The following is a 26,810-nucleotide window of genomic DNA, read 5'->3' as shown; positions in this document are numbered from 1 at the left end:
AATGATACATGTCATAATTTTGTAGTACGAGTTTCTCCTCCTCGTATGTAACATTTGCACTTTAACAGCTATTATTTAAATTTTGAATAAAAAAGGAAATTAGGTCATACATAAATCTTACAATGATAATCTTTTAAATGTCTTTCCAAACGAGAATTATGAAAAACGACAGCAAACATGTGAGCATGAAAGACAACGACTATTCACCTTCCTCCTCGACGAACTCGTAAACACTACTGGAGCTAATAGAGGAACTGAAAGAATTTTCATCTTGGTTTAAGGCTGGCAAGTGCTGATCAGAACGCTTTTGGAATAAAGCATTCGTCTGCAAGACCATGAGATCATCAAGTGTTGGAGAGGAAAGGTTGCACCTCAAATCTGACATTACAAACTTCACACTTGAGAACAACCGCTCCACGCTTACCTGGGTGGCTGGTGCAGCCAAAACCACCGGTGTCGGGAAAAATGCGCCCGGGAAAAGTGCGCTCTCGCAATAAAAGTGGGAAAAATGCGCCCTCCCAAGAGTAACCACAATGAAAAGTGGGAAAAATGCGCCTTGCACTTGCCTTCCCCAGTTACCCATTGAAAGAAAATGTATTGTGGTTTAAGACGACAGTGTGTCGATCAAACTTCTTTCGTGACCGCAGAACCAATGACCACCACTCTAGGACAATGCCGATATGAGAATTATTTCTTGAATTGCGCTGCAGCTGTGGTGAAAAACACGATTCCAATGTGGATTTGATTAATATCTTGTATGAACAGGGTTATTTATAGTACCTGGATTTAAACAGTTTGATGGCATGGCAGTCGGGTAGGAGGCCACGTGATTGGTTGGGAACGGGAATACAATGCGATGTAAGGCACTGTTGGAAAATACATACTTCCTGTTCCCTTCCTACAGGTGGTGACGCAATAGAAACTGGACCGGACGGACGTAGTGACTAGTGAGTCACCTACTGACTATTTGAATCAACAATGTTATTTTTTTATGTTGTAACAATATTACATTTATTTTGTTATAATTGAAATCTGGGCTATAAAATGTGAAAAATGACACCAAACACGACCAAGATATACGAATTACAAACATATTGCCACTCAGAACTAATAACTACGTACCCATATTATTATGAGCGTATTGGAAGCAATGAGTTTGTGTTTGGTGTCATTTTTCACACTTATTTCATACAATTTTTAGGTATATAAAATATTGAGAATTCAGGGGGTACACAGAAATATTCAATTATGTCAAGGGGGACTCTCAGGCAAAAAAATTGAGGGATCTTATCTATTTACAAATATTCGGATCTGGCAGCCCCCAAAATACCAAATTGTTCACTACGAAGTTTTATTCCGAAACAAAACTTAAACTGAAAGTACAAGGAGGGTTATGGTGCACCAGAATGCAGCGGAACATTTCAGTTCAGGTTCGGGTGCGAACCAAAAGTGTTCACGATGAAGTTTCATTCCGGAACAAAACTTAAACTGAAAGTACACGGAGGGTTATGGTGCACCAGAATGTAGCGAAACATTTCAGTTCAGGTTCGGGTGCGAACCAAAAGTGTTCACAATGAAGTTTCATTCCGGAACTGAACTGAAACTGAAAGTACACGGAGGGTATGGTGCACCAGAATGTAGCGAAACATTTCAGTTCAGGTTCGGGTGCGAACCAAAAGTGTTCACAATGAGGTTTCATTCCGGAACTGAACTGAAACTGAAAGTACACGGAGGGTTATGGTGCACCGGAATGTAGCGAAACATTTCAGTTCAGGTTCGGGTGCGAACCAAAAGTGTTCACAATGAGGTTTCATTCCGGAACTGAACTGAAACTGAAAGTAAACGGAGGGTTATGGTGCACCAGAATGTAGCGAAACATTTCAGTTCAGGTTCGAATGCGAACTATAAGTCGAACTGGAACATGTTTCAGTTCGAGTTCAAATTCGGTTCGCAGTCCCTGGTCATCGACTGTGAAGGTGAATGCAGCCTACTACATCGAGCACGTATTAGACCCCATCTACCGCCAACATGCTCCTGCTTTGTATGCCAATGATCAGCCCCGGCCTTAGGAATTTTGCCGCCCCTTGCAATTTTACTTCTTGCCACCCCCACCCCAAAATACGTACAAAGAAAACGTAATGTATAAACAACTAAGCTTTTATCAGTGCAATTTCACATGGTATAACCAATTTTTAACATAATAAAATGAAGGGGAATACATAATGTGAGAAGATATGTTATTTATAAATAAAATATATATATATATTTAAGACTAATAATAAAAAAATATCTGTTGCATTTACTCACCATAGTTTCTGCCGACGGGCAGAACTCTCAGCTCTTCTGTTTTGTTTCACTATTTCTTCATGACTATTTATACTGTACAAAATTATGTACATTTTCCAGAACGTTTTACATGAAGTAACATATCTTCTTTTCATTACTATTTACAATAAACTCTGTATGTACAATTATGTACGCTTCGTAAACTATGATTTCTTCATGATTACACTATTAACTTTGTATCATTTCCCCCCTTAAGTTGGAAAGTTTACAAATAAACTTTTCTAGCTTTTCTATTTACAAATTCGGTTTCGAATTCTTCGGCCTTCACTACATCGCTTGCCTCAAGTTTCAGAAATTTGTGCAAAGCTCCACTTTGTTTTTCTATATTGCGTTCTTTTTCTCGTTTGCGTTTACGATATTCTGCACCCGAGAGTTTTTTCCTTTTATCAGACATACCTTAGTTTACAATTACAAATGCAACAAATAACACATGTCAACAATGAAAAATGTACACGGAAGAAACTTAGTGCACTTTACTAATTCGGTGATGCTGAATTCAAAAAAAGTAATTAGTTTTTTTCCCATCACGTAAGGTTTATGAGTTTTTGATTGATCTTATTTTTCATCCATAAAGTAAATGTTAATTAGGTTTTTATACAACAAACAGATGTGTTTGTTTCCATTTAAGTTATCGTATTCCCTTCAGGTCCGTAGCCAGGAATTCTTTGTAGGGGGGGGGGCGAAGTCAATCCTAGAGGGGGCAAATTTTTAATTTATTGTGTCGCATTGGCAGATATAACAGGGTACACAGAGGCACTTGCCCCCTCGCCCGAAAGAGATAAGTAACAGAAAAGGGATGATATCTTGAAACTACAACGAACAAAAGAACTTCAAGCAACATCAAATAGCAATATTTCGATAATGACCTTTTCAGATTGCCAAAGAATATGAAGTTTAACATAAATACCTAGGTAGGCTAATAGGGACTGTATCTAGTTGATATTTGCAGGTCGATAATGTTAATAGACGATTAATATGCACCAACAACTTTGGGCCTCTCTGCAGAACTGATTAAGGGAGTCCTTTATAAATGATGCTTCATAATGATTCCCTCTAGTTTCCAGTATGCACGATTTTTAAGCACAAAGGAATCTAACGATAATCCAACAACACCATTAAAACATGGGTCCCTTAGTCCATCACGGACTCTATTTCTTTCAAAGGGGAGACAACGTTTGCCTACTGGATACGTTAACCATTTTGCAAAATATTGTGTGGATTGCATTATATTATAGTTGAAATACATTTTTTGACACCTGACAAACAAATAGGAATCCCTTGATTGATCAATGACTTCTTGGATTACAGTGTCATCATTAATATTTCATGCGGTGTAAGGGGTGCTCCTTCCATGTAGTTCATCCAATAGTCAACCTCACTTCCACATATCCTAGTACACCCTTGACTGCAGACTAACGAGGCTCTGGCAACTGGCCCCATGGCCAGTATAATTTTGTTTGTGTTGTCCTTATTTGTGCTGAATGCTCCTTTACAGCCTCAGCTTTTAACGAAAGTCAGAATATTTTATGATTTTAGTTATGCAACGTTAGGGTTGTTATGTGTAACGATAAGGGGCTGGACCCCGTATAATGTGACGGGTGCAAAATAGCCTTAGTGCTGACGCACCCAAATTTTAAAATTCAAATTCAAATTAATATTTCATATTAAGGTTCATAGAAATAAATTGTTTTAATAGGTGCAATAATTTCACGGAGCACCATGGCATTCTCTTTAACATTTTTTCTTCCCATATAGATCGTTTGGCTCCCAGGGCCGACTCCTGCCGCTCCATAGCTATGGCTCTGAACTTGGACTATGAGAACAGTTGAAATTGCGAGCGAAGCGAGCAAGAAAATTTTACGAAATGTTTTTTTTTTTAATAAAATTTGAAATCGAGGGTGGGCAATTGCCCCTTGCAAGTGCCCTTGGCCATCTGGTAGAAAAATGCAAGGAACACGTAAAAACTAATTCCATCATGAGTATCCAATTGTCCTGCTATTCTTAGATTCTCCTAGTCTTGTTTTTTGACTTCAATGTTTGCTTCCCCTAGAATAGACTTCTGTCCGAGGTCAGGGGGAGGGGACAACGCCCCTCGCCTCCTGTAGTTGTGGTACTGTTTATGAGTGTCACGTCATCCTTCATTGTTGCGATTAGCTAGAAGTGGCAGAAAAGCAACGCAAAATTACAAAAATCAAATATCCACTCCCTCTCTCTACCACACTATTACCAAAAGATAGACTTGGGAAACAAAAATTTAAGCAATTCAAAGTTCATAGCAACACATCCAAGAAAAACATCCAAACACATTAGGCACCTTTAGTACAATACTACTCAAAATGTCGCAACTGTTCTAGATACTGAAAGTTGTGAAATCATTTCCTGAAGTCTAATCTGGAAGGGAATTTCCCCCCACCCCCAATCCTGATACGACATTATACGGAATCCCGTACACCCTAATAAATCACAAAATCAATAAGTGTCTTTGTAATGTTGCTAGAGTAACACATTATATAATTGTAAAGTTTAGTGAAAATTGCAGGTTGGAATGTGTTCTGTATTTTTCACAGATGGGCAGAGCAGGCTCTCAGGGGAGGCAGTCGCCCCCCTGCCCCCCATCTATCTACGAGCCTGATTCCCTTTGTTAATTATATATATTTTAAATAAGCATTGTTGGAAGGCTACATTGTTGTTAAAAAGTATCATTTTCACACACCGACAACCAGGGGGAAAGAAGGTAGGAAGGAAGCATTGTTTGACGCTGCGTTAGGTTAAACGAACGCGTGTCATTCGGGTGGCTGCTATCACAAACGAGTCATATTCTTCAGCCGAAGTAAAGTGTTTTATCGTGTGTGGCAGCGATCAGTGTTCGAATATGAAGCAAAGGCGTAGTTGTAAAAATTCACCAAATATATTTTGTTATGTTTGCGGTGAATTTACACCGAAAACTCGTAGGCGTTCGATTTCCGAACTACTGAGGACAGCATATAAGTTGTATTTCGGCTGTGCTCTTGGAGATCAGGATAGTGATTGGGCACCTCACGTGGTCTGTACAAATTGTAACGCAAGACGGACTCAGTGGTTGAAGGGCAAGAAAGATCACTTGTCATTTGGTGTTCCAATGGTTTGGCGTGAACCAAAAAAAAACATACCGATGACTGTTGCTTTTGCTTAACAAATGTGAGTGGTTTTTCATCTAAAAACGAGAGGTGTATTCAATATCCAAACCTCCCTTCCGCAATAAGGCCCATACCGCACGGCGACAACGTACCCGTTCCTTTCCAGTGCCACCTTCTACATTGCCAGATTTGATTGGGCCAGCTGATGATGATATGGAGCTGTATCCTTCTACCTCAAACGATGACATCTATGTTCCAGATGAGAATGAAGAAGAAGGGCCTCATCTCATTACACAAGAGGAACTTAACGATCTGGTACGTGATTTGTACCTATCTAAACAGTCTGCAGAGCTTCTAGGTTCTCGGCTTCAAGAATGGAAGTTGCTTAATAAAGGTACAAAGGTTTCAGTGTACAGAAGCAGAAATTACGATTTCTTGCAATTTTTCAACATTACAGATTCTGGAGTTTGTGCATGCAACGATGTAGGTGGTCTGATGTTAAAGTTAGGTATGCAACATAAGTCTGAGGAATGGCGTTTATTTATTGACGCATCTAAAGTTAGTTTAAAAGCAGTTTTGTTCCATAATGGTAATAAATTTCCTTCTGTGCCTGTAGCATACTCTGTAGCAATGAAGGAAACTTACGAAAATATGTGCCATATTCTTGAAGCAATTAAATACGAGGAATACCGTTGGCATATATGCGGAGACCTTAAAGTAATTGGTCTTCTACTTGGCATGCAGAGTGGATTTACCAAATATCCTTGTTTTCTGTGCCTCTGGGACAGCCGTGATACTCAACACCACTACATACGTACAGAATGGCCAGTAAGAGAAGAATTCACGGCAGGTCAAGATAATGTCAAATTTACCCATTTAGTTGATCCTCAGAGAGTATTTCTTCCTCCTTTGCATATTAAATTAGGACTAATGAAAATTTTTGTAAAAGGTATGGACAAAACAGGACAAATTTTTAAATATTTTACGTTTTAAATATTTACGTTCAATTTTTCCTGCTGTGATTGATGCAAAATTAAAAGAAGGAATTTTCATTGGACAACAAATTAGAAAATTGTTAATGATAGCCTTTTTGTAGAAAAACTTTCTCCCAAGGAACTTGCAGCATCGGATTAATTTAAAGCTGTTGTGAAAGGATTCCTTGGCAATAAGAAAGAAGAAGATAGTGAAAAACTAGTGCAAACACTCCTTGATAATTACAAGGCATTGGGGGTGCAGGATGTCTCTCAAAATCCACTTCCTACATTCCCATTTCAATTTTTTCCCTAACAATCTGGCTGATGTGAGCGACGAAGAAGGTGAACGCTTCCAACAGGACATTTTACAGATGGAGCAGCGTTATAAAGGAAAATGGGATCCATCTATGATGAGTGACTATTGTTGGGTCCTTCAAAGAGAGGATTCGATAGCACATAAAAGAAGAAGTGTCTTGAAACGGTTCCTGCATTCCACTATGTAAATGCAAGTTTTCACAGATGCATCTATTGTATTACACTAAATTGTATTTAACTGTATTGTTACAATGATATACATATATGTATAATATGTATAATATAATGTTTGTCATACATTTAATTTGTCATTTTGAATGTCAATTTCCATTATATATTCAACAACATGCAATATTATTGCAAATGTATGCTCTTCAAGTTTGTTGCATTTTTTTGTACGTAGTGTATGAAAAACTAAAATAACAACAAATCTGAGGGTGCTGTAAAAAAATGGGTTACATTTTGGGATTCAGCATCACATATTGATACAGGATCACAATGTTTCTTCTCTGTACAATTTTCAAAGTTAAAATTTGTTGACATGTGTAATTTTTAAATCCCTTACGGTTATTTTAATGACAGCACAAATACACAGGTCTCTCAATACATTGTCACACTCAAACGTGCGCCCGTTCCCACACACGACATATACTACTAACTGTCATGGGCGTCCGGAAGAGGGGCCGTGCCCCCCCTGGAAAGTGAAAGTCAACCAAAAATTATATATTTCACACATATAATTTCATTTCAGCCACAATAATGTGTGTTAATTATTGCACGAACATGATAAATTCAAATTTAAGCAATGTTTTTTGACGGAACAACACTAGCTATTATTGGGGAAAATGTGCCTTGTTTCCCCCCCTGGAAAAAAATACCTTCCTAGTCCCTCCCTGGAAAAAATCCTGTGGACGTCAAGGCTAACTGCACTATCGTTACACCGTCAAGATCGTAAATGAGGTACAACCAGCAACGACAAAAGCGGCGGATATTCGTACTTACTATTGGGTCTTGCGTGATTCGGCAATACATAACAGTTGGGCTGAAAAGTTCGTAGGCTAACATAGTAAAAAATATTTTTTTGACAAAATTCGATTTTATTATTCAATATAGTTGCCTTCGAGGGCGATACAACGATTATTGCGGTCATACAATTTTTCGATGTCATTTTTATAGTACGATTTCTCTTTAGCCTCAAAATAGGCCTCAGTTTCGGCGATTACCTCTTCATCAGTGCTAAATTTCTTTCCAGCGAGCATTCTTTTAAGGTCTGCAAACAGGAAAAAGTCACTGGGGGCCAGATCTGGAGAATATGGTGGATGGGGAAGCAATTCGTAGTCTAATTCATATAATTTTGCCATCGTTTTCATTGATTTGTGACACGGTGCATTGTCTTGATGAAACAGCACTTTTTTCTTCTTCAAATGGGGCCGTTTTTTCGTGATTTCATCCTTTAAACACTCCAACAACGCTATGTAATAAACGCTGTTGATGGTCTGGCCCTTTTTGAGGTAATCGATGAATATAATACCATGCGCATCCCAGAATACTGATGCCATAACCTTGCCAGCCGACTGTTGCGTCTTTCCACGCTTTGGATTCGGTTCATCACGTGCAGTCCACTCGGCTGACTGTCGATTGGACTCTGGAGTGTAGTTATGGAGCCATGTTTCATCCATTGTAATATATCTACGGAAAAATTCGTGTTTATTACGGTTGAATATCACTAAACATTGCTCCGAATCATCAAAACGTTGTTGCTTTTGATCGATTGTGAGCACGCGCAGCACCCATTTTGCACACAGCTTTCGCATGTTCAAATATTCATGCACAATATGTCCAACACGTTCCTTTCATATTTTTAAAGTCTCAGCTGTCTCGATCAACTTCACTTTACGATCATTTAAAATTATTTTGTGGACTTTTTTGATGTTTTCGTCGGTAACAGCCTCTTTGGGGCGTCCACTGCGTGCATCGTCTTCGATGCTCATTTCGCCTCGTTTAAATTTAGCAAACCACTTCTCAACGGTTGATTTTCCTGGTGCAGAGTCCGAATAATGTTTATCAAGCCAAGCCTTGGCTTCAACAGTATTTTTTTTCGCCAAAAAGCAATGCTTTATTAACACACGAAATTCTTTTTTATCCATTTTTTCACAATAACAAAAGCGGCTTCACTCACAATGCTATATCTCACGAACTAATTATCCGGCAGCTGTGAAATTTATACACGTATCTTTTGAAGGTTAGTGCTAAGTAAAAATCACATGGATTTAATTCTAATAACGCCATCTATGAGTCAGCCTACGAACTTTTCAGCCCAACTGTTATCATCACCACCTTTCGCGATCAACACGTTAAAGAACAATGCAGCTGTATTTCCGACTACCGAATGCGACACGTCAGTTTAACTCAAACCTTGGCGGGGGTGGAGGACTGGCGAACTGGCCCGCGATCAAACAATAGATAGCGTTGTAACTTGGCACCGCACATGCACAGTAGACGTTGCTTACCATTTTTCACAGACAAAACAATAATAGCTGCATTTGTAAGAGGACAACTAATATAAACTTTCGGCACCGCTTTCTTTCGCAGTTACTCTTTGCTTTCCGTTTCTGCTTTATACTGCATATGCAAATGTATTTTATTTGAATTTTCTCCGCCCCAAGAAGACCAAACTGGATCAATAATGCAGCTTCCATTTTTTTTAAACATTTTGCCGCCCCGTGCAAATGCACGTGTTGCATGTATGGTAGAGCTGGCCCTGGAAATGATATCGACAAAGTGCAAACGCCAGCAGCCGTAATGCGAGAAGAACAGTGCCTTACATGTCCTGGGAACAGGAGACGGTGTGAAGGCTATCCCATTTAGAGACATACCTGTCAAGTCCCCTGATGCAGCACCCATGGACTTTTGTGTTTTTGGCCTCTTGAAACGGAACTTTAAAAAACGTCGATCGACTGCGCTTGGTGGTCTTTGGAAAGTGTGCAAGGACGAGTGGGCAAAACTTGATCAGGCTGTGCTCAATAGATGTCTCCTACAATGGAAGATCCGTTGTCGTGCTATTGTTCTAGAACAGGGCTCTCACATAGAACATGCTCGCTGGTGGAAACGTGGTTTCACAGCCTACTAAAATGGGGACGAATTTCACTACCATAAGGATGAAACAACCATCTGTAATTCACATCCTTAGTCACGTACGAATATAGCAGCTAATTAGTTTTGTTAGATAGTGCAGTAGTAACACTGTATCGTCGTAGTGGGGCACCTTAACATCGAATTTCACGTTAATGTGGACACACCGGACAAAAGCACCAAATTTTTTCCAGGTACTACTTAGGTGCTTAGCTTTCAATTTTTGATAGGAACCAACTCCTCCGTCGGCCATCTTGGATTTTATAGCGGCCATTTTGAAATATAGGTATATTATCAATGTCTCGGCTTCTAAATCACTTAGGACCACAAACTTGGTGTCTAAGAATACATATTTGGGGTCAGGGAATACAACTACAATTTTTTTAAATGTATCAGAATATACATTTATTCACTAATATATGTACCAATTACAAACTATTCACCTCTTCTATGAGAAGGCAGCTAAGGAATCCATGATGAACCATGTTATGAATGTCGTGCGTTGGGCTACAGAATATCTAAACTCTGGACATATACCCGTTTTTGCAGTTGATGCACCTTTGTATGCCCTAGCCAAGTTCACACAGTGGAAGTGGCCTTATACTCATGTAGATGAAACGTTCATAGTAATGATGGGTGGCTTGCATATTGAGATGGCGATGTGGAAAACGTTTGGTGACTACTTGGAGGGATCAGGATGGACTTGCGCATTGGCTGAAGCTGGTATTGCTTCATCAGGCACAACCGACTCTTTCCCTTCGGCCTCGCATGTGATTAGAACAAGGCATTCTCACCAAGTGACAGCATTGACTTTGGAAAAACTGCAGGAGGATGCTTTCTTACTAACTGAAGGACCACATGATGATGAAACCAAGGTTTCATGGAGAAAAGCAATGGTAGAAAAGAGTCCTACATTCCAGTACTGGGACACGATTCTTAACATGGAGCTGCTGGGCCTCATTTTCATCAGATCGCAGGGTGAGAGGAATTTTAATATGTATGTGGAAAGCCTCAAGGCCCTGGCATCTTGGTTCTTCACTCTCGACCATCAGAATTATGCACGATGGATCCCAATACACATCCGAGATTTGGAGAATCTTCCACTTTCCATTCCAGCAGGGTCACTGGATAATCCACAAAACCAAGAACCGATTCTCAAGTATACCAATCGACCAAGCACATGAGCAAAATAATAAGGTCGTCAAGGGTTCAGGAGGTGCTGTTGGTCTGACCGAAAATCCTTCAGCCTTCAGAAAATGGATGGTTTCAGGGCCTGAACAAGCTAAGTTATTGAAGGAGTTTCAAGATAAAAACATCCCTAATCAAGACAAAAGTTATCATCATCATGAAGAGGGATTTGCCACACAGAAAACATTTAAGGAACAATCATGGAGTCTATATACAGTCATAAAAGACTTTGGAAATCCGTTTATGGATGACAATGACGAGTTATTGACTCTTGACACACGACATGTTTTAGATGAAAGTGTAGTGAATACGGTGCGGAAGTTCAGAGTGTAGGCCAGGATCAGTATGACAAGTATTGAAAATCAGTTATCAGTGATTGTACTCGCTCCATTCATGAACCAATAAAAAAAATCACTTCCTTTATTCAGAACTCCTATACAAAAGATAAAGACAAAAGATAAGAGAAACATATCATTACTTAAGACTGATGTTTCTCTGTTCTCTCAACTGTACATAGTGATGCTGCATAGGGAGAATGACATGACTACATTCTTCAGCCATGAGAATCATAATTTTCCCCCTTCACTATCTGACTATGGAAGTCTGCGCTTCGGAAAGATGTCAGATCTTATGAACATTCTGAACAAGGATTCCCCAAATGATCCTCTTGATTATGTTGATGTGAAACTTCTCAATGGAGCCACTGTTGTGCATTTCCTCACCCCCAACTACCAACATTGTCACATTTGATGATTGTGCTAATCATGTATTCATTCCACACATCAATAAACAATTAGAAAGCTGCAAATGAGTTGATGTAGTGTGGGACAAATACATTCCGACAAGCCTCAAAGAAGACACTAGAGAAAAGCGAGGTAAGGTTGTTAGGAGAAAGTGTGAAGGAAGGAACAAGCTCCCAATTAAGTGGACCCAATTTCTTTAAAAAAAACACCAACAAACGAACTTTTTGCATTTTTTCAAACAAATTGGCAAATGTTGAATGTGCCGAAAGCAAGGCAATTGTCGTCACATGTGATGCCGAAGTTATTCTTCGAGGAACTGATAGGTCCATGCCATCATGTGACCATGAGGAAACGGACACCCGACTGATTATCCACTTACAGGATGCACTTTTGAATGGATGAATAACTGTATGGTGCGTACTGTTGACATGGACGTAGTGGTGATCCTCATTGGCAAATTCCATCACCTGATGACCTTGTGTGCAGATTTGAAGATTTGTGTTGCTTTTGGTATAGGCAACACATTTACTTATATTGACATTAATGCTATCTATGAGAAGCTTGGTGTAGAAAAATCCTTGGCCCTCCCTGTACTCCACAGTTTCACTGAATGTGATACCACATCATCATTTTTTGGACGTGGCAAGAAATCTGCATCAGAGGCATGGTATTGTTATCCTCAAGTGACATATGCCTTTACCAACATTGCACTCCACCCTTAGACAGAACTTGATATTGATAATGAAAATTTTAAACTATTAGAACGCTGCACCGTGATATTGTATGATAAGAACTGTGATTTAGACAATGTGAATGAAGCCAGGAAGGAGCTGTTTTGTCAGATGAGTAAGTCAATGGAGAAACTTCCACCAACGAAGGATGCACTACTCCAACACTCCAAGCGAGCTGTATATCAGGCAGGAGTATGGTGTACCAGTGAGCACAGTCAACAGCATGCTCCTAATCCAGAAGACTGGAGCTGGACTCAGAAAGTAGACAGTTCATCATGGGTTCCTGTATGGAACACATTACCTATTGCTTCAAAGACATGTACTGAATTGGTTAAATGTAATTGCAATAGTCAAAGAGTCTGCACTGGTAGGTGTGTTTGCAAAGCTGTTCGTTGGAATTTTACTGAACTGTGCAAATGTCAATGTTTGAATACGACATAAGCAATTCATATAACGGCAATCCTTCATATAATTCAACAGCTTTCATAAAGGATTTCATAATACGATTTATTACATTTTTAATTGTATAATTATCTCATTTTTCATGTATTATTTGAAGTGGTGAATAGTTTGTAAATGGTAGCATATCATTAGTAATATGTGTAGTGAATATCGCATTTAAACTTCTTTCATACGATTGTATAAATTTGTTAATTTTCCAAACTGTTAATCGGTGAATAGTTTGTAATTGGTACATATATTAGTGAATAAATATATAGTCTGATACATTTAAAAATTTTGTAGTTGTATTCCCTGACCCCAAATATGTATACTTAGACACCAAGTTTGTGGTCCTTAGTGATTTAGAAGCCGAGACATTGATAATATACCTATATTTCAAAATGGCCGCTATAAAATCCAAGAAGGCCGACGGAGGAGTTGGTTCCTATCAAAAATTGAAAGCTAAGCACCTAAGTAGTACCTGGAAAAAATTTGGTGATTTTGTCCGGTGTGTCCACATTTTCATGATAAGCTGCCCTGCTATCGTGTGATCAATTGATACCAGTTTTTTCCTTTGCTAAAATAACATTGCATTGCACTATGGTTCGGACCTCACTTGAAATTGTAGGTTCAATTCTGCTTAGTCTACCGGAGCATAAAATGGATTTAAAAGTAAAAAAAATAGAGCTTTGTAAATGAGAATGTCATCAGTTTCATGTTAAAGCTATTCAGAGGTACATTGCAAAGTCATACAAGTCTATTGTTGAGGATGAAAACTTTGCTACATTTTCGTTCTTGCACCAAGTTGTAACGCATTGATGTAGTATGCTATACATGATAAAGATGCTAACATTTTCTGTACGCTTATATTGTCTTAATTACAAATGAAGAATGAAGGATATCGAACGACAATAGCACAAGGGATTATATATAGGAAGAAAGGATAACATTATAGTTCAGGCACATCAGTCTTTCAATAGTTTAGACTGCAGCACACATTCAACAGAGGTATAAAGTATTGAAAACGACGATAAAAAAAGTGAGGATGGGAAAAATGATTCCAGCTTTAATTTTTCCAACATTCATGCACCAAAGATAACAGAAATTGCAATGCGTTTGGTGGGATTACTCAGGTAAATCTAACTCACAATTTCATGTAGGCTATATTACAGTACTCATTGGGTTACAATGTGCATGTGCGAACTTTGAGGCTGAAAGGCACTCTCCGCCCCCCACCAAAGTCCTCAAGAAAGACAGATATTACATATATGTATATGTAATATAATATTTTTATGTCACTTTGTCTCCCCAAAATGTACATGAAGTTGGCTCTGCTGTTGTAATATCTACAATATAACTATGCACAAAAAATTGCTCTGTGTTATATACATCCTTATATTTAATGAGTTAGCCCACACTACTTTGTGATTGTAGTTTCTCTTTACAGTTTCTGCAAAAGGATAACATCCATTGAGAAAATACTGGCACTATTGTTGTTGGTTATCGTAATTTCCTTGTGCATTCTACCTATTGCTGTTGTTGGACATACCAGTAACAACGATGGTAAGACTCTCTTCTTATTAAACCATCTAAATAATGGATACTCACTAGTTGTGTAATGTAATTTATATGACCAAAAAATGAAGTACATTTTGTGTATTTGGTTACGCTGCTGGAATCAAGTCTCAATATAAATATTATTTCTCAACTTGAAACCACGAATTCATTTCTCACTGCGATATATTCTAATACCAGACAGGATGTTGATATAGGGTGAGTCAAAAGTCAGGTTACATATAAGTTACATGTGTGTACCTTGAACATCAATACATTTGTGCACGCGACGTTTCCAGAATCTTTTGCAGAGTGTCCAGCATAATCATGTCTGCACATTACACAATGTGCTCCTTCAGATGCTGGATGTTCTGAATCTTACGTGAGTAAACGAGCGTCTTTAAATGACCCCAGAGGCCAAAATCTATTGATCTGGAGACCTCTGTGACCACTCAACGGGACCACGACCGACCGACGATGCACCAGGAAACTGGACATTCAACCAGTCACGGACAATTAACGAGACAATCACCCTTTACGCACGTATACTATAGACAGATCGATACAAATACAGACAGCTTATATGTAGAATTTTCATTCCTAAGTTACGTTTTTCTCCAAAAAATGTATATCCAATATATTTCTGCTTTCACTGAATTTTTATATCCTATTTCTTGACAAGTGAATGATGCAAATTTACAGGGAACTATCAGTTGCTTGGACAGAGTCGTTTGCTGATGAAAAGTTTGACGAACAATCCAGGTGCAAAGGATAAAGGCGAAAGATGTTTGTCTCAATCTTGCTTTGAAACAGGTAAGAAACAAAAAAAAATGTTATTCTTGCCCATTTTGTTGTTTCAAAATCATTCTATTGTTTCCAAATTTTACCTTTCGTTTTAAAGATTAGAAAAGATTTACTCTTCCATGACAATTAGACCAGCAAGTTTGGTACTGATATCTAATGATTGGGTGCGTGTATTTGATCGAAAAAAGAATAGAAAGCCTTTAAATTCTAGTAGATGTTTATTGATGAATACTGACGTGATAGAATATTTCACACACTTCTCAACATGGTCTCCCATCCGGTTCAGGCATGTATCCCAGAGTTTCATGAGGTTCATGATGCCTGACTATGTCGAGAAGTGTATGAAGAATTCTTGAACGTGAGTCAATTTGTATTCACATAATAAATACCTACTAAAATTTACAGGTTTTTTATTCCTTTCCGATCATTCCTCGTATATTTTCAGATTGTGAACGTATTACAACATTCTTTTTCACTACTAACAGGGTCAGATTTGGGCATAGGCCTAGTAGAACCGAGTGTAGAAATTGAAACATAAACGCAGACCAAAGACCACCTGTGCATCAACCTCGTGTAAGATATTAAAGAAAAGTGAGTTGAAATAGTGATGGAAAATTTGCCTGCATTTTTGCACAAAACTATATTTCCATGCATAAAATATGTTTTTTTCTTCTTTCCTTTCCAGCAAAGACAGTCAAGCAGTATCTCGATTCAACAGCAGACCCATGCAACGACTTCTATCAATTCTCTTGCGGCGGTTGGATGTCCAGGAACAAAATCCCTCCTACCAGGGCCAGATGGGACAGTTTTTCTATTCTCTCACAAACATTGGATGAACGGGTGAGAGGTAGATATTCGAGACTAAACGTATTGTATGCTTTTATTTTGGAATGTTGGTATGCCTTTAAAATGGACTTCCAACATACTTTCGTACCTGGTGGCGTGCAATTTTTAAGTGTCGTTCGTCATAGGCGTAACTTGGCGGGAGCAAGGGGAGGCCCTTGCCTACCCAAATGTTCAGGTTTATTAAAATTTACAAGTTAGGGACCCAAGAAACAAAGAAATATAGAGTCGTTATGGCTCTTAAGTTATCATCATTAGATTTTTTTGTGTATTCATCTTCGTGTCACTTATACCTTTTTTCTAACATGTTATTATTTACAATGAGACTCGTTTTGATTCCTTTGTTCATATTCTTTGCTTCCATGGCACCTATCAAAATTTTATTCAGCAAACTATTAACTGTTTAGTAGTTTATTCAATATCCTGATATTACTTATATACGAAAAGAACATTTATATTCAGAAAATCTCTTTATAATTTCCTCAGCTGAAATTTGTTGCATTGATATCAACATTCTTCCCAATACGCACGTCTCGTACTTATTTCTTTATAATATTTACGTACATATTTTTTTTGAACATCCATATCTCTGTTAAATTATTTGTTTATGAATTGAATTGATTGTTGTCTCAAGTCCACTTTATGCACAGAAAGGCTAATTGGGACTGAACCTACAGTTTAGAGTGGGATCCGAACCACTATGTGCCTCCACCGGGTATCGAACCACTATGTGCCTCCACCGGGTATCGAACCCGGGACTCCTAGATTACAAGGCGAGGACGCTACCACTGCGCCATCGGGGAGGCCCAGTTGTTTATGAAGTAATAGTTTCAGTACCAAAACCCATTGTAAGTGAATATGGTTTTCATTGACAGTATCGTGACAACTTCGAACACGGAAATAATTTGCACAAATGTATTTTTTCACCTTTTTCTTCCTCTCTTCAGATTTATTGACGGAAAATGAAACCTGCAAAGACCCAAAAATTGTCAACGCTGCTAAAAAGGCATATGTTGCTTGCATTGACGAAGGTAAGAGAGCAATTAATTTAACTATAAAACGTTGAATTTAATTAGACAATACAACATTAATGACTTGCATAGTAATTGATAAATCTAAGGTTTCTTTTGTTAAAAAAACCAACAAGAAAACCGTAAGTACATTCATGTGTATCATATAATTTTTCATTTTAAACATTACAAAGAAAGTGTTGTGAGAAATGAAGATATACTTTGATTGTATATTCATTCACTCGTAGAGAGAATCCTTGAGTCTCTCTACCTTCACTAATCCCTGGCACTGGTTTCTGAATACAAAAGGAATAAATTGTACTGAATTTTATTATTAAATAATTATAATACATTTTATTTTAAATTTGTATTTATGGTATCTTTTATTTCTTCTCTTGTGGCTTTGGTGTTGTATGGTGACAAAGTTAGTCTCATTTGGTGGACAATTAATGCAGAAGTTTCAATACGACATTAGTGAAATTAACAATAATTCTTATTGTCTATATTTATTGCCTTAAATCTGTCACGCTTAACAACAGATCAGAACTCTTGTGTTGTTAAAAGTAGATCTTAGTAAATAACTTATCTGTTGCTCCATTCCTTTCAGATACCTTGGAGAAGGTTGGACTTCGACCTTTGGCAAATCTTTTGGAAGAATACGGAGGCTGGAGGATTTCAATGGACACCAGATCATCTTCCACTTTCGATTTCCAGAAAATGCTAGCCGATATGATCAGACGCTTTGGAATTGCCCCATTGATCGATGTATCTGTAGCCTTGGATGATAAAAATACAAATCGAAGTTTAGTGAATGTAAATTGCTTTGTTATATAAGTTCTTTTAATTTGCACTGGCAACTGATAATGGTATGATCAACAAGAATTGCATTACATTAAGTTCGACATAATGAAGTCTTAAATTTGTTGATGAACTACATTGAACTTGACATATTCCAATGTAGATCTGTTGAATATTATTTTTCTAATTTGTTAATTCAATGTTACATAATTATTAATTTTGTTCCTTCGTAATTACATATTTTAGTTACTTAATAGTTGTTGTTGTTTTATACTTAGGTTAATATAATGAGCATTTGTAAGTTGGAACAAATCTTCGGACACCATCAATAGAGCTAATTTGTACTTTATCAGAAGATAACATAATGGATCAGCATTGAGAAGATATGGCACCGCAATTGCTATAAGTTCTAATTGAGTCATATTTCACTCGAAAGTTAAGAACTTAATAACAGATTCAATATGAACTCTTCAGATTACTCTGTTGAAGAAACTTTTCAAAATTTAAGTCCACTTGATGCTTAGATAGTCTAATCGAGACTGAACCTACAGTTTAAAGTGGGATTCTAACCATTGTGTACTGCGCCTACCGCGGATCGAACCCGAGCTCCCTTGATTGCAAACCGGCAGAATTACAACTACGCCACAGAAAGACTTCTTGGAGAAGAAAATAATTGTAAGGGTCTTACTAATAACGATGAAAAGGCATAATCGTCATGGTCACTGTCCACTCAACATAGAACATCTAGCAAACACCAGATCCAGAGTATATAACAACAACATAAGGGGATGAGCATAATTAGCTGACAGAAGATACAGAAACAGTTAATCTGTACACTTATTGCAGATTAATTCAAACAACACAAACACATTGCAAACTGATACTAACCAAAAACAATGTATTTCAAGTGGTCACCTTGTGATGCTACACAGCATTGGGAGTCTTTTTCTGAAGTTTAACGTAACATGCTTCAAGACATCCTTCCCAAAACTCTCAATTGCTCAATAAAACTAAAATACTGTGTAGCATCACAAGGTGACCACTTAAAATATATTGTTTTTGGTTAGTATCAGTTTGTGCCAGTACTCGAAGTGAGAGAGGACGTGCATAATTTTCGCAAAGCATCCCCCAGCTAACATTCTCCACGTGAAGCACTGGTTTGTGTGTGTGTTTGTGTTTTTTGAATTAATCTGTAGTGTAGAATTTATTCCATTTACATAATATGCTCTAGTGAAACATGTTCGTTTTATTTCTGCTATTTTAAAACCGAGATAATTATGCTCATCCCTGTATTTTCTTTGCAATTGTGGCTGTAGAAAGCAGAAATGTTCCATTCTGAAAAAGTTCTTGACTTTTTTTTCTGACTCTTCCCATTCTCATCGCGAAGAAATAAATCAAATAAAAATATATCTAATTTCAGATTGATCAACCGGAATTGGAAATGCCTCGTTCCATCTTACTTGATCCTGAGACTTACGACAAAGAGCATCGAGCATACAGGAACTGGATACAGCTCGTAGCGAAGGAAATGAAGGGATTCTTACACTCTAGCGTCGGGGATGAGCTGATAGAAGAAGAAGCAGAAGCCATTCACAACTTTGGAGTTGAAGTCGGAAACGTTAGTTCATTTTGTTAACTCATATATACAATTATGTCACTTCAAACACCAATGCTTTATTCGGATTGAGAAATTCTAGCTTCGCAACTTCCATATTAGTACTACCATATTATCGTATTAGTAGAAAAATATTATAAATATTGAGCAATATGAATTAATTCTCGTTTGTGTCCAACGAAGCAATTTAGAGAAGATGTGCAGAACACAGGCTTCCATTGACAATTTCTTCAAACTATTCTTGCAGATTTCCAGAACAGAAGCTTTCATTATTTTTATTTAACTATTCTTACAGATTTCCACAAAACAAGAGGACAGGAGGGATGCAAATCGCATGTATAATGCTATGACACTGAGAGATCTTCAGAAACTGACTGATAGATCTTCCTCTTCTAATACAAAGGCAAGTGTTTACTCGTTTAACGTTCTCTCATCTAGCTTTAGTATTTTTTTAGCTACGCACAGATAATAGCAATAGGCTGTTGAAACTGTTCAAGACATCTTGTGCTTGTCTTTTCAGATTAACTGGATATCGTTCTTAAATAATATTTTCCAAGGAACCGGAACAACTTTCCAAGGAGAAGATGTGGTTATAGTGAGGGAAGTTGAATATCTCATCCAACTATTCAAGTTGTTGGGAAGGATTCCTATCGATGTGATAGGCAAGTAATTGATTAAAATACATTTTAATTATTAAAAATAATTATTTTAAATCGGGTCATTCTTTTTTAAACACACTGTATAATATTTTATGTATACAGTACATATATATATGAATCGGAAGCACAGATGGAAATGTATATGTAAGTATTGAACATTACGCTTTGTTACGAAGAAATTTTTATTTGCCTAATCTACAATAATTATGCTTTGTTGTTTGTAAACTACACGACGCCAGTGATAACGATTTATTCATTACTAGAAGTTTCTCTTTGACGGGCAATAGGGCGACATCTTAGGACAATGGAGAAGTTTCTTCTCCAAATTGGATAAAAAACTTGATATGAAAGTTCCATGTTATTTCTGAACAAAATTTGTGTATTTTGAATTACGATTAGTTTATAATAGAAGCATGGGATTAGAACTATGTTTATTTCTACAGCAAATTATCTACACTGGCGACTGGTTATGGAGGTCGGCAGAGAAACGACACAGAAACTACGGGAGCTAGAATTTCACTTCGAGCAAGTCACTACAGGAACCAAAGAACAAGTACCCAGGTAGTGTTTTAAAGGGAGATAAGTGGTTACCCAATGAGACAACTTGGCGTAGTAGTCGCCTTGTAATGAAGATACCCGTGTGGACACATAGTGGTTCGGATCCCACTTTAAACTGTAGGTATAGTCCCGATTAGCCGCCTTTCTGTGCATAAAGTGGACTTCAAACAAAAACTCAAACTAAGAAAACTAATATAAGTCACTGACGTAAGCTGGGGGAGTTGATGATGCTACACCCCCACGCCGAAATTTTGAGAGAATTAATATTTTGAAATGAAAGAAATAAATAATTTGGGGGAAAAAACAAATTCTTAAATGCAAACCCAATTAAAATTACTCCCAATTATAATTTTTTGTGTTTGAGGATAATTTTAATAAAGTGAAAAGTTCCAAATGTATACCACTCCCTACAACGAAGGTATGTACTATCCATTTTTACAATTCCAAACCCCCAAAAACTCCTGCGTACGCCAGTACTTCTATTGAAATAGGCTTATGATTGGTTACCAAGACAATACAATAATTTGCATTATGAATATTTTTATTCCTTCTCAAACAAACTTTCACTCTATTACATTGTTGTTACCTACGTATATTAAAACTATACTTGGAGCCAGACACGTGGCCAGGTGGAGGGCTCGGGAGCTGAAGCTCCCCCCCCGAAATACTACAAATATCTAATTTAAATAGTGTATAGCAGTAGCGGCTGCTGCCTATTCGCGCAATCCAAAACATCAAATATTCCCGGGCCACATCACCTTCCATTTACTTCCTGACGTCAGCTTTTTTTTTTTTAACTCGCGTCGAATGTGCATGACAAAATTGGGAAGTGCACACAGGTGCATACCGAAATAGAGCTGTGTTCGACGGCTAGTAGAGAAAGCAGAAAGGCTCTTATGACTTGGAACAATGGGCTTTCGAACTCGCTTCGCACCAAGAATTGAGACATATGTACAGTCAACGGCAAAGATAATGGTAGGCAAATTGTCCACTTCTATTTTCATTACTTTTTATTTTACATCCTGTGTTGTTTTATGGAACGAAACTATGTTGGTTAGAAGCAGGCATTGTTCTCTGCTTATTGATGTCATTATTTCAATTCATTGCCATCACATTGTGTAATACAGACCGAATGAAAATGGTGGTGGACAATTCGCCTACTTTTTCTTTCGCCGTTGGGTGTACCTACGGGCATGCGCTGTTCCTTCTTCGGCATGTAGTGTTGCAATCTTTCCACTCCTTGCCGTGTGACGGAGGCGAAAACAACCCATGCATCATTGCAAATTGAGGTTTTTATTTCTCAGCAAGGGAAATTTCGATCTCTCTCACCTCACACGGTTCTGAGCATAGCATTGAAATCCGAATGAGGACAGAGCGGGAAAGGAAAGGGAGAGGGCGTGGCGTGTAGTGACAAGCGTATTCAACCATGCAAGGAGAGATACGATGAGTGGAATACGTTGATGCAGGTGCTGGAAAAATAGTTTTATAAAATGTCAGGGGTTTGAATTAAAAACATTCACAATGTCGTAAAGTAATTGGTGCATTTAGACGCTCTGACTTGAATTTGGAACTTCAACAAAATTTTTAAGTAATCAGAGTTTAATCTTGTATTTTTGTCACAAACAGTCAACCCAATTCTTTATTCAGTGCATACGAGAATTTGTAACTTGTACTATTATGTCGCAGATTTGACATACTTTTTGTAAAGGTACTGGCAAGAACTAGTTTCATTTGATTAGGGTTTCGATGATCCTCCTGACAATGACTAAATTGAATAAGTACATTAAAAGTGGTATTGAACTTTAGTGTACGATGAAATGTTTATGTGGCATTAAACTTGAGTTTCTGATGGGACATATTTACATTGAAGAAAGATAATATACATACTACCAGTGGCGTAGCGTTATAGTACGCCCGGCGTTCCCAGATTTAAAATTTCAAAAATGCGTAAATGTTGTAAATATAAAGTAAAACTTGACTAATTCCATATATGTTTGACCTTCATGGCATTATAATAGCTATTTCTCGCGATCCGTTTGCAACGCTCCACTAACAACACTCGTTCTAGCATTGTTTTCCAATGCCTTTCCTGGCCGGACGCCGGGCAGGTTCGGCGTAAAGGACTCTATATTCCTTGCTGTCTATCAGGAGGGAAAGCTTGGATCTCTACAGAACGCGCGCAAATGCTCTCTCGTACGCCAGCGTACGGAGCAGAGGGCTACGGTGATTGGTTCATGTGACCCTTCCTGCCTTCTGAAACAGACGACAGCGGTAGAATTCCTACCCGGTTCTTCGCGCTCATGCCACTCGTGCTATGTGATGCTACAATACGCAATATTGACTGACGTGACTTTACCAAACTCAAATATACCACTTCATAATGCCCACTGCATTGTATAATTTATCGCACGAACAGCGATGTGCATTAGAAACTAAAAGATCAACACAGTTTTTGTCAAATAACTTGGTGAAGTCCTCATGGTAGAAGTTCAACCTGTGGCTGCTCTACCACTTAACCCGCAAAACTATTCTTTATTATTATTATTATTATTTTTTCGTTAGTATCTGTCAATGGAAATGTTTAGCATTCATTTGAAAACTCTTAACATCGAATGATCTCTGGACAAAATTATTTTAAAATGTTTATCAACATTCTCAAGATGTAATAAACAATGGTCTGAATTACTAATCGGCACTGTTACGTCAGTTGAGTGTACTATAGTTGAATCATTCACCCACCTCCGTGTCAGTGTTTTGCACAGCGAGATGACAAGGCCACTGATTCGAATCCCCGGGTGAACACGAGTGTTGTTTGTGAGTGTCCCTCATCAAGTTCATCAATATCATCACTCATATTCATATTCGCGATTAACCAAAAGTGGTAGAAAAGCGAAGTATAATAAACCAAATCAATCAGTAGTTGGATCATCCACAACAATGACGTCTACTGCTATTCAGAGGCGCTTGTGATTCAGGTAGGTTTCTTAATGACTTGCGGCATGCAGAAAGGTATAACAAAAATGTATAAAACACCAGAGTTCAAAACATTTGTGGCATAGTGTGGCATCTAATTTTCTAGCTAAAACGTACATAGATGATGTTTTATTGAAAACCCAGCTGACTTCTGGCAAATAAACAATACCTGTGGCGACTAATACCATAAGTAAATTATTAAGCAAGAAAGGGCCGACCCTTCCTTCGGACTTGGCGTTCCCACCCGAAATGCCCATGCTACGCCACTGGTAATAATTACACAAAATACTGGCGATATTATTATCCCTTACAAAACATAGCAGTTTATCAGTATAGCGTTGTGAGTGGTTTTGTGAGGTCGTCGAATGCTGAATTTTCTACAGGTCACGAAAGAGACCAAACTACACATCTTCTCGTGTGAAAGATTAAAGAAACCACTGCGGTATTTCGAATTTGTAATATACCTTATTTTTATAAATTTTCATGAAAAGTGCGTCATAACTTGGATTGCAAATACGATTAGCAGAAACGGGCAGGAATAATTGGGTGGGAGTAACAACAGTTCTTCTGGACGCGAGGCCAAGGTGCACACCCAGAGACACAGACCACCAGCCAACACTGGTGTATAGTGGTAATTAATTTTACTTCCTTAGCAGGGTTAAGCATATTGTATAATAAGTTGAAATGTACTGAGAAATTCATCTTGAGAGCTTCTGCCATACAGGTTTTTGCATTTCGATGGCGGCTGCTGATAAGGGATGACCTTCCCGAAATACAATTCTGGCGAGAGCTTCTGCCATACAGGTTTTTGCATTTCGATGACGGCTGCTGATAAGGGATGACCTTCCCGAAATACAATTCTGGCCTGCCGGGAATTTGCCCCTTAACATCAACAATGTATAGTAAAGTACAATGACTTCAGATATTTCTTAAAACGAATAATACAGCGATCAACTTCCTTTTCAAAAACTATAATATTTCTAAAGACTAAAAATTGCAATGTCTTGAGAGAGAGAGAGAGAGAGAGAGAGAGAAATAATAGGAGTTGAGCCTGTATGGAGACAAACAGCAGAAGTAAGGACAAAATATAGGACAATGCACTAAGTAAAGAAAAGGTCTGGCTGTAGTTCAGACATCGGAGCCTCTTTTTCCTGCAACAGTGCAATTTCCATGGTGCACTGCAAGAGAGAGTTAGCCCTTGAGTATTTTGAATAACACTATTGACTTCAAATTAGGAGTAAAGTCCAAAATATAATGACACAAACTTGTTACAAATGCGATATCTGATATTTGCATTGTTTCGGTAAACATTTACATATATCATAAAATTGTAATATAAGAAATATGAGGATAATGAAAAACACTTTCAAAATATGCTTATCACAAACAATATTGATATATTTTGTAACCTAGTAATACGTATAGTAATTTTTAAATATTCCTTTTCTAAAAGGTAAGTCACTTGCTATATTCAATAGTAAGGAAACTCATTTGATTAGAACAGAGCATTATTTATGCATGAGGAATGGTGGTCTTATTTTGCTCATACATTGTGTGTATATGTATAATGTAGATATATATGTATGTATGGATATATGTCCATTAATATGTGTATGAATTTATTTCGTTGTTATTTATTTCCTATTATGGTTATATTTATTCTGGACAAACCTTATCTAGTCTCTGTACTCCCTGTATTGGTTTCGGATTAATGGATAGTTTATACATATTATATTTTATATGAGCACGTCAGTACTCTATGTAATACGAAAATTTTTGTTGTAGTAATATCCATGTAATATGTGAACATGCTACTTAATTTAATTTGTATTCATATTTACATTATTTATGTTGTTCCAATGCCCCTGTAATTTTAGATATCTTATCTCTGTAGTTGGCAAATAAATAAATAAACAACAACATCATGACTGGCAATACGAGCCGCATACACATGTGAAGGTAACACATGTCTTTTGGAAGAAAAATAACTTTTAACTCTGATTCTAGCACGGAGCAACTCGTAATAGTACATTATACTTCTTACGTCGAACCATTAAAATATACCATAATATATATATAAAAAAATTAACATCTTTAAATAAGTTAATTCTAATGTACTCTATATATTCTTAACAGGTGGCAAGAATGTGCCAACTTAATTAATTTGAATTTGGGATTTGCTGTTTCTTACAAGTATGTTCAGAAGCACTTCGACGAGGAAGCAAAGAAATCGGTAAAAACTAGTTATTTTTATTAAATATGTAGCTTTCATTCTCTAGTTCATATCGTAAAGAGCACAAGAGTCGTTTTTCAAACATCTCGTTTCATCTCTCATTTTCTGTTTAGGAATATACTAACATTGCGAAAGTAACTTTCCATACATCGATATTAATTTTTCATATCAATGTTGAAATTTCAGCCTGTTGTGGGGCAGATAATGATTTGTATGTGGCACCTCATGTTGTCGCCTTACATCTTCTGCAGTAATAAAATTATTAATTGTAGGCTTTTAAATAATAAAAACACTTTTTCTCTTAATAGTAACACCATATTTTTGGCCCGAACTTTTGTTCACACAATTAGGCTACTACTCTGCATTTTTGGCTTATAAAATAGAACAGTAGGCATATTAGTTCTGAAGGATACATAGTTTACTGTAAATTTAATTAAAATTCTATAGTACTTTCTGCGGATTAGGTTATTTGAAAAATATAGCAAATTCTTGAATGTATCACTTCAATTTGCAACAGCTATAAAAGAATTACACAATTATTTACATGATATTTATTGCCACTTTTCTACGCGATCTTAAGTAAACTAAAACTAAAAAAACACAGGACTGTAGATTGGAAATGCATAACGTTACCACGGGATCTAGTTTGTTTTTTTGACTAGACGCTAGTGTTGGATGTAGTTAATGCTAATGTCTGCAGTCTGCCACCTAATAAAGGAATTAGATTGCAAGAGAGATGCTAATTAGACATATGTAATGTACTTCATAAAGTGATGA

The 26,810-nt window shown here is 37.4% G+C and overlaps 1 protein-coding gene across 2 annotated transcripts in view; it reads left to right on the top strand.

Annotated features, from left to right (window-relative positions):
- Positions 1-26,810, top strand: part of LOC145987173 (neprilysin-like) — a 58,041-nt gene that overhangs the window by 5,395 nt on the left and 25,836 nt on the right. The window contains exons 1-11 of one of the 2 annotated variants that reach the window (XM_083121685.1): positions 13,959-14,119; positions 14,434-14,549; positions 15,243-15,353; positions 16,030-16,191; positions 17,135-17,218; positions 17,805-18,010; positions 19,416-19,613; positions 19,906-20,013; positions 20,131-20,272; positions 20,713-20,830; positions 25,937-26,033. In XM_083121685.1, the coding sequence (XP_082977811.1) occupies positions 14,097-14,119; positions 14,434-14,549; positions 15,243-15,353; positions 16,030-16,191; positions 17,135-17,218; positions 17,805-18,010; positions 19,416-19,613; positions 19,906-20,013; positions 20,131-20,272; positions 20,713-20,830; positions 25,937-26,033 (1,365 nt within the window). In that variant the 5' untranslated portion in view covers positions 13,959-14,096. Of the gene's footprint in view, positions 1-13,958; positions 14,120-14,433; positions 14,550-15,242; positions 15,354-16,029; positions 16,192-17,134; positions 17,219-17,804; positions 18,011-19,415; positions 19,614-19,905; positions 20,014-20,130; positions 20,273-20,712; positions 20,831-25,936; positions 26,034-26,810 lie in introns of those variants that run through there. The other variant, XM_083121684.1, reaches the window with a different exon arrangement.

Source organism: Lepisma saccharinum, chromosome 4, assembly GCF_977018435.1.
Source record: "Lepisma saccharinum chromosome 4, izLepSacc3.1, whole genome shotgun sequence".
Lineage (NCBI taxonomy): Eukaryota > Metazoa > Arthropoda > Insecta > Zygentoma > Lepismatidae > Lepisma > Lepisma saccharinum.
This window is presented reverse-complemented; position numbering and strand designations above follow the sequence as displayed.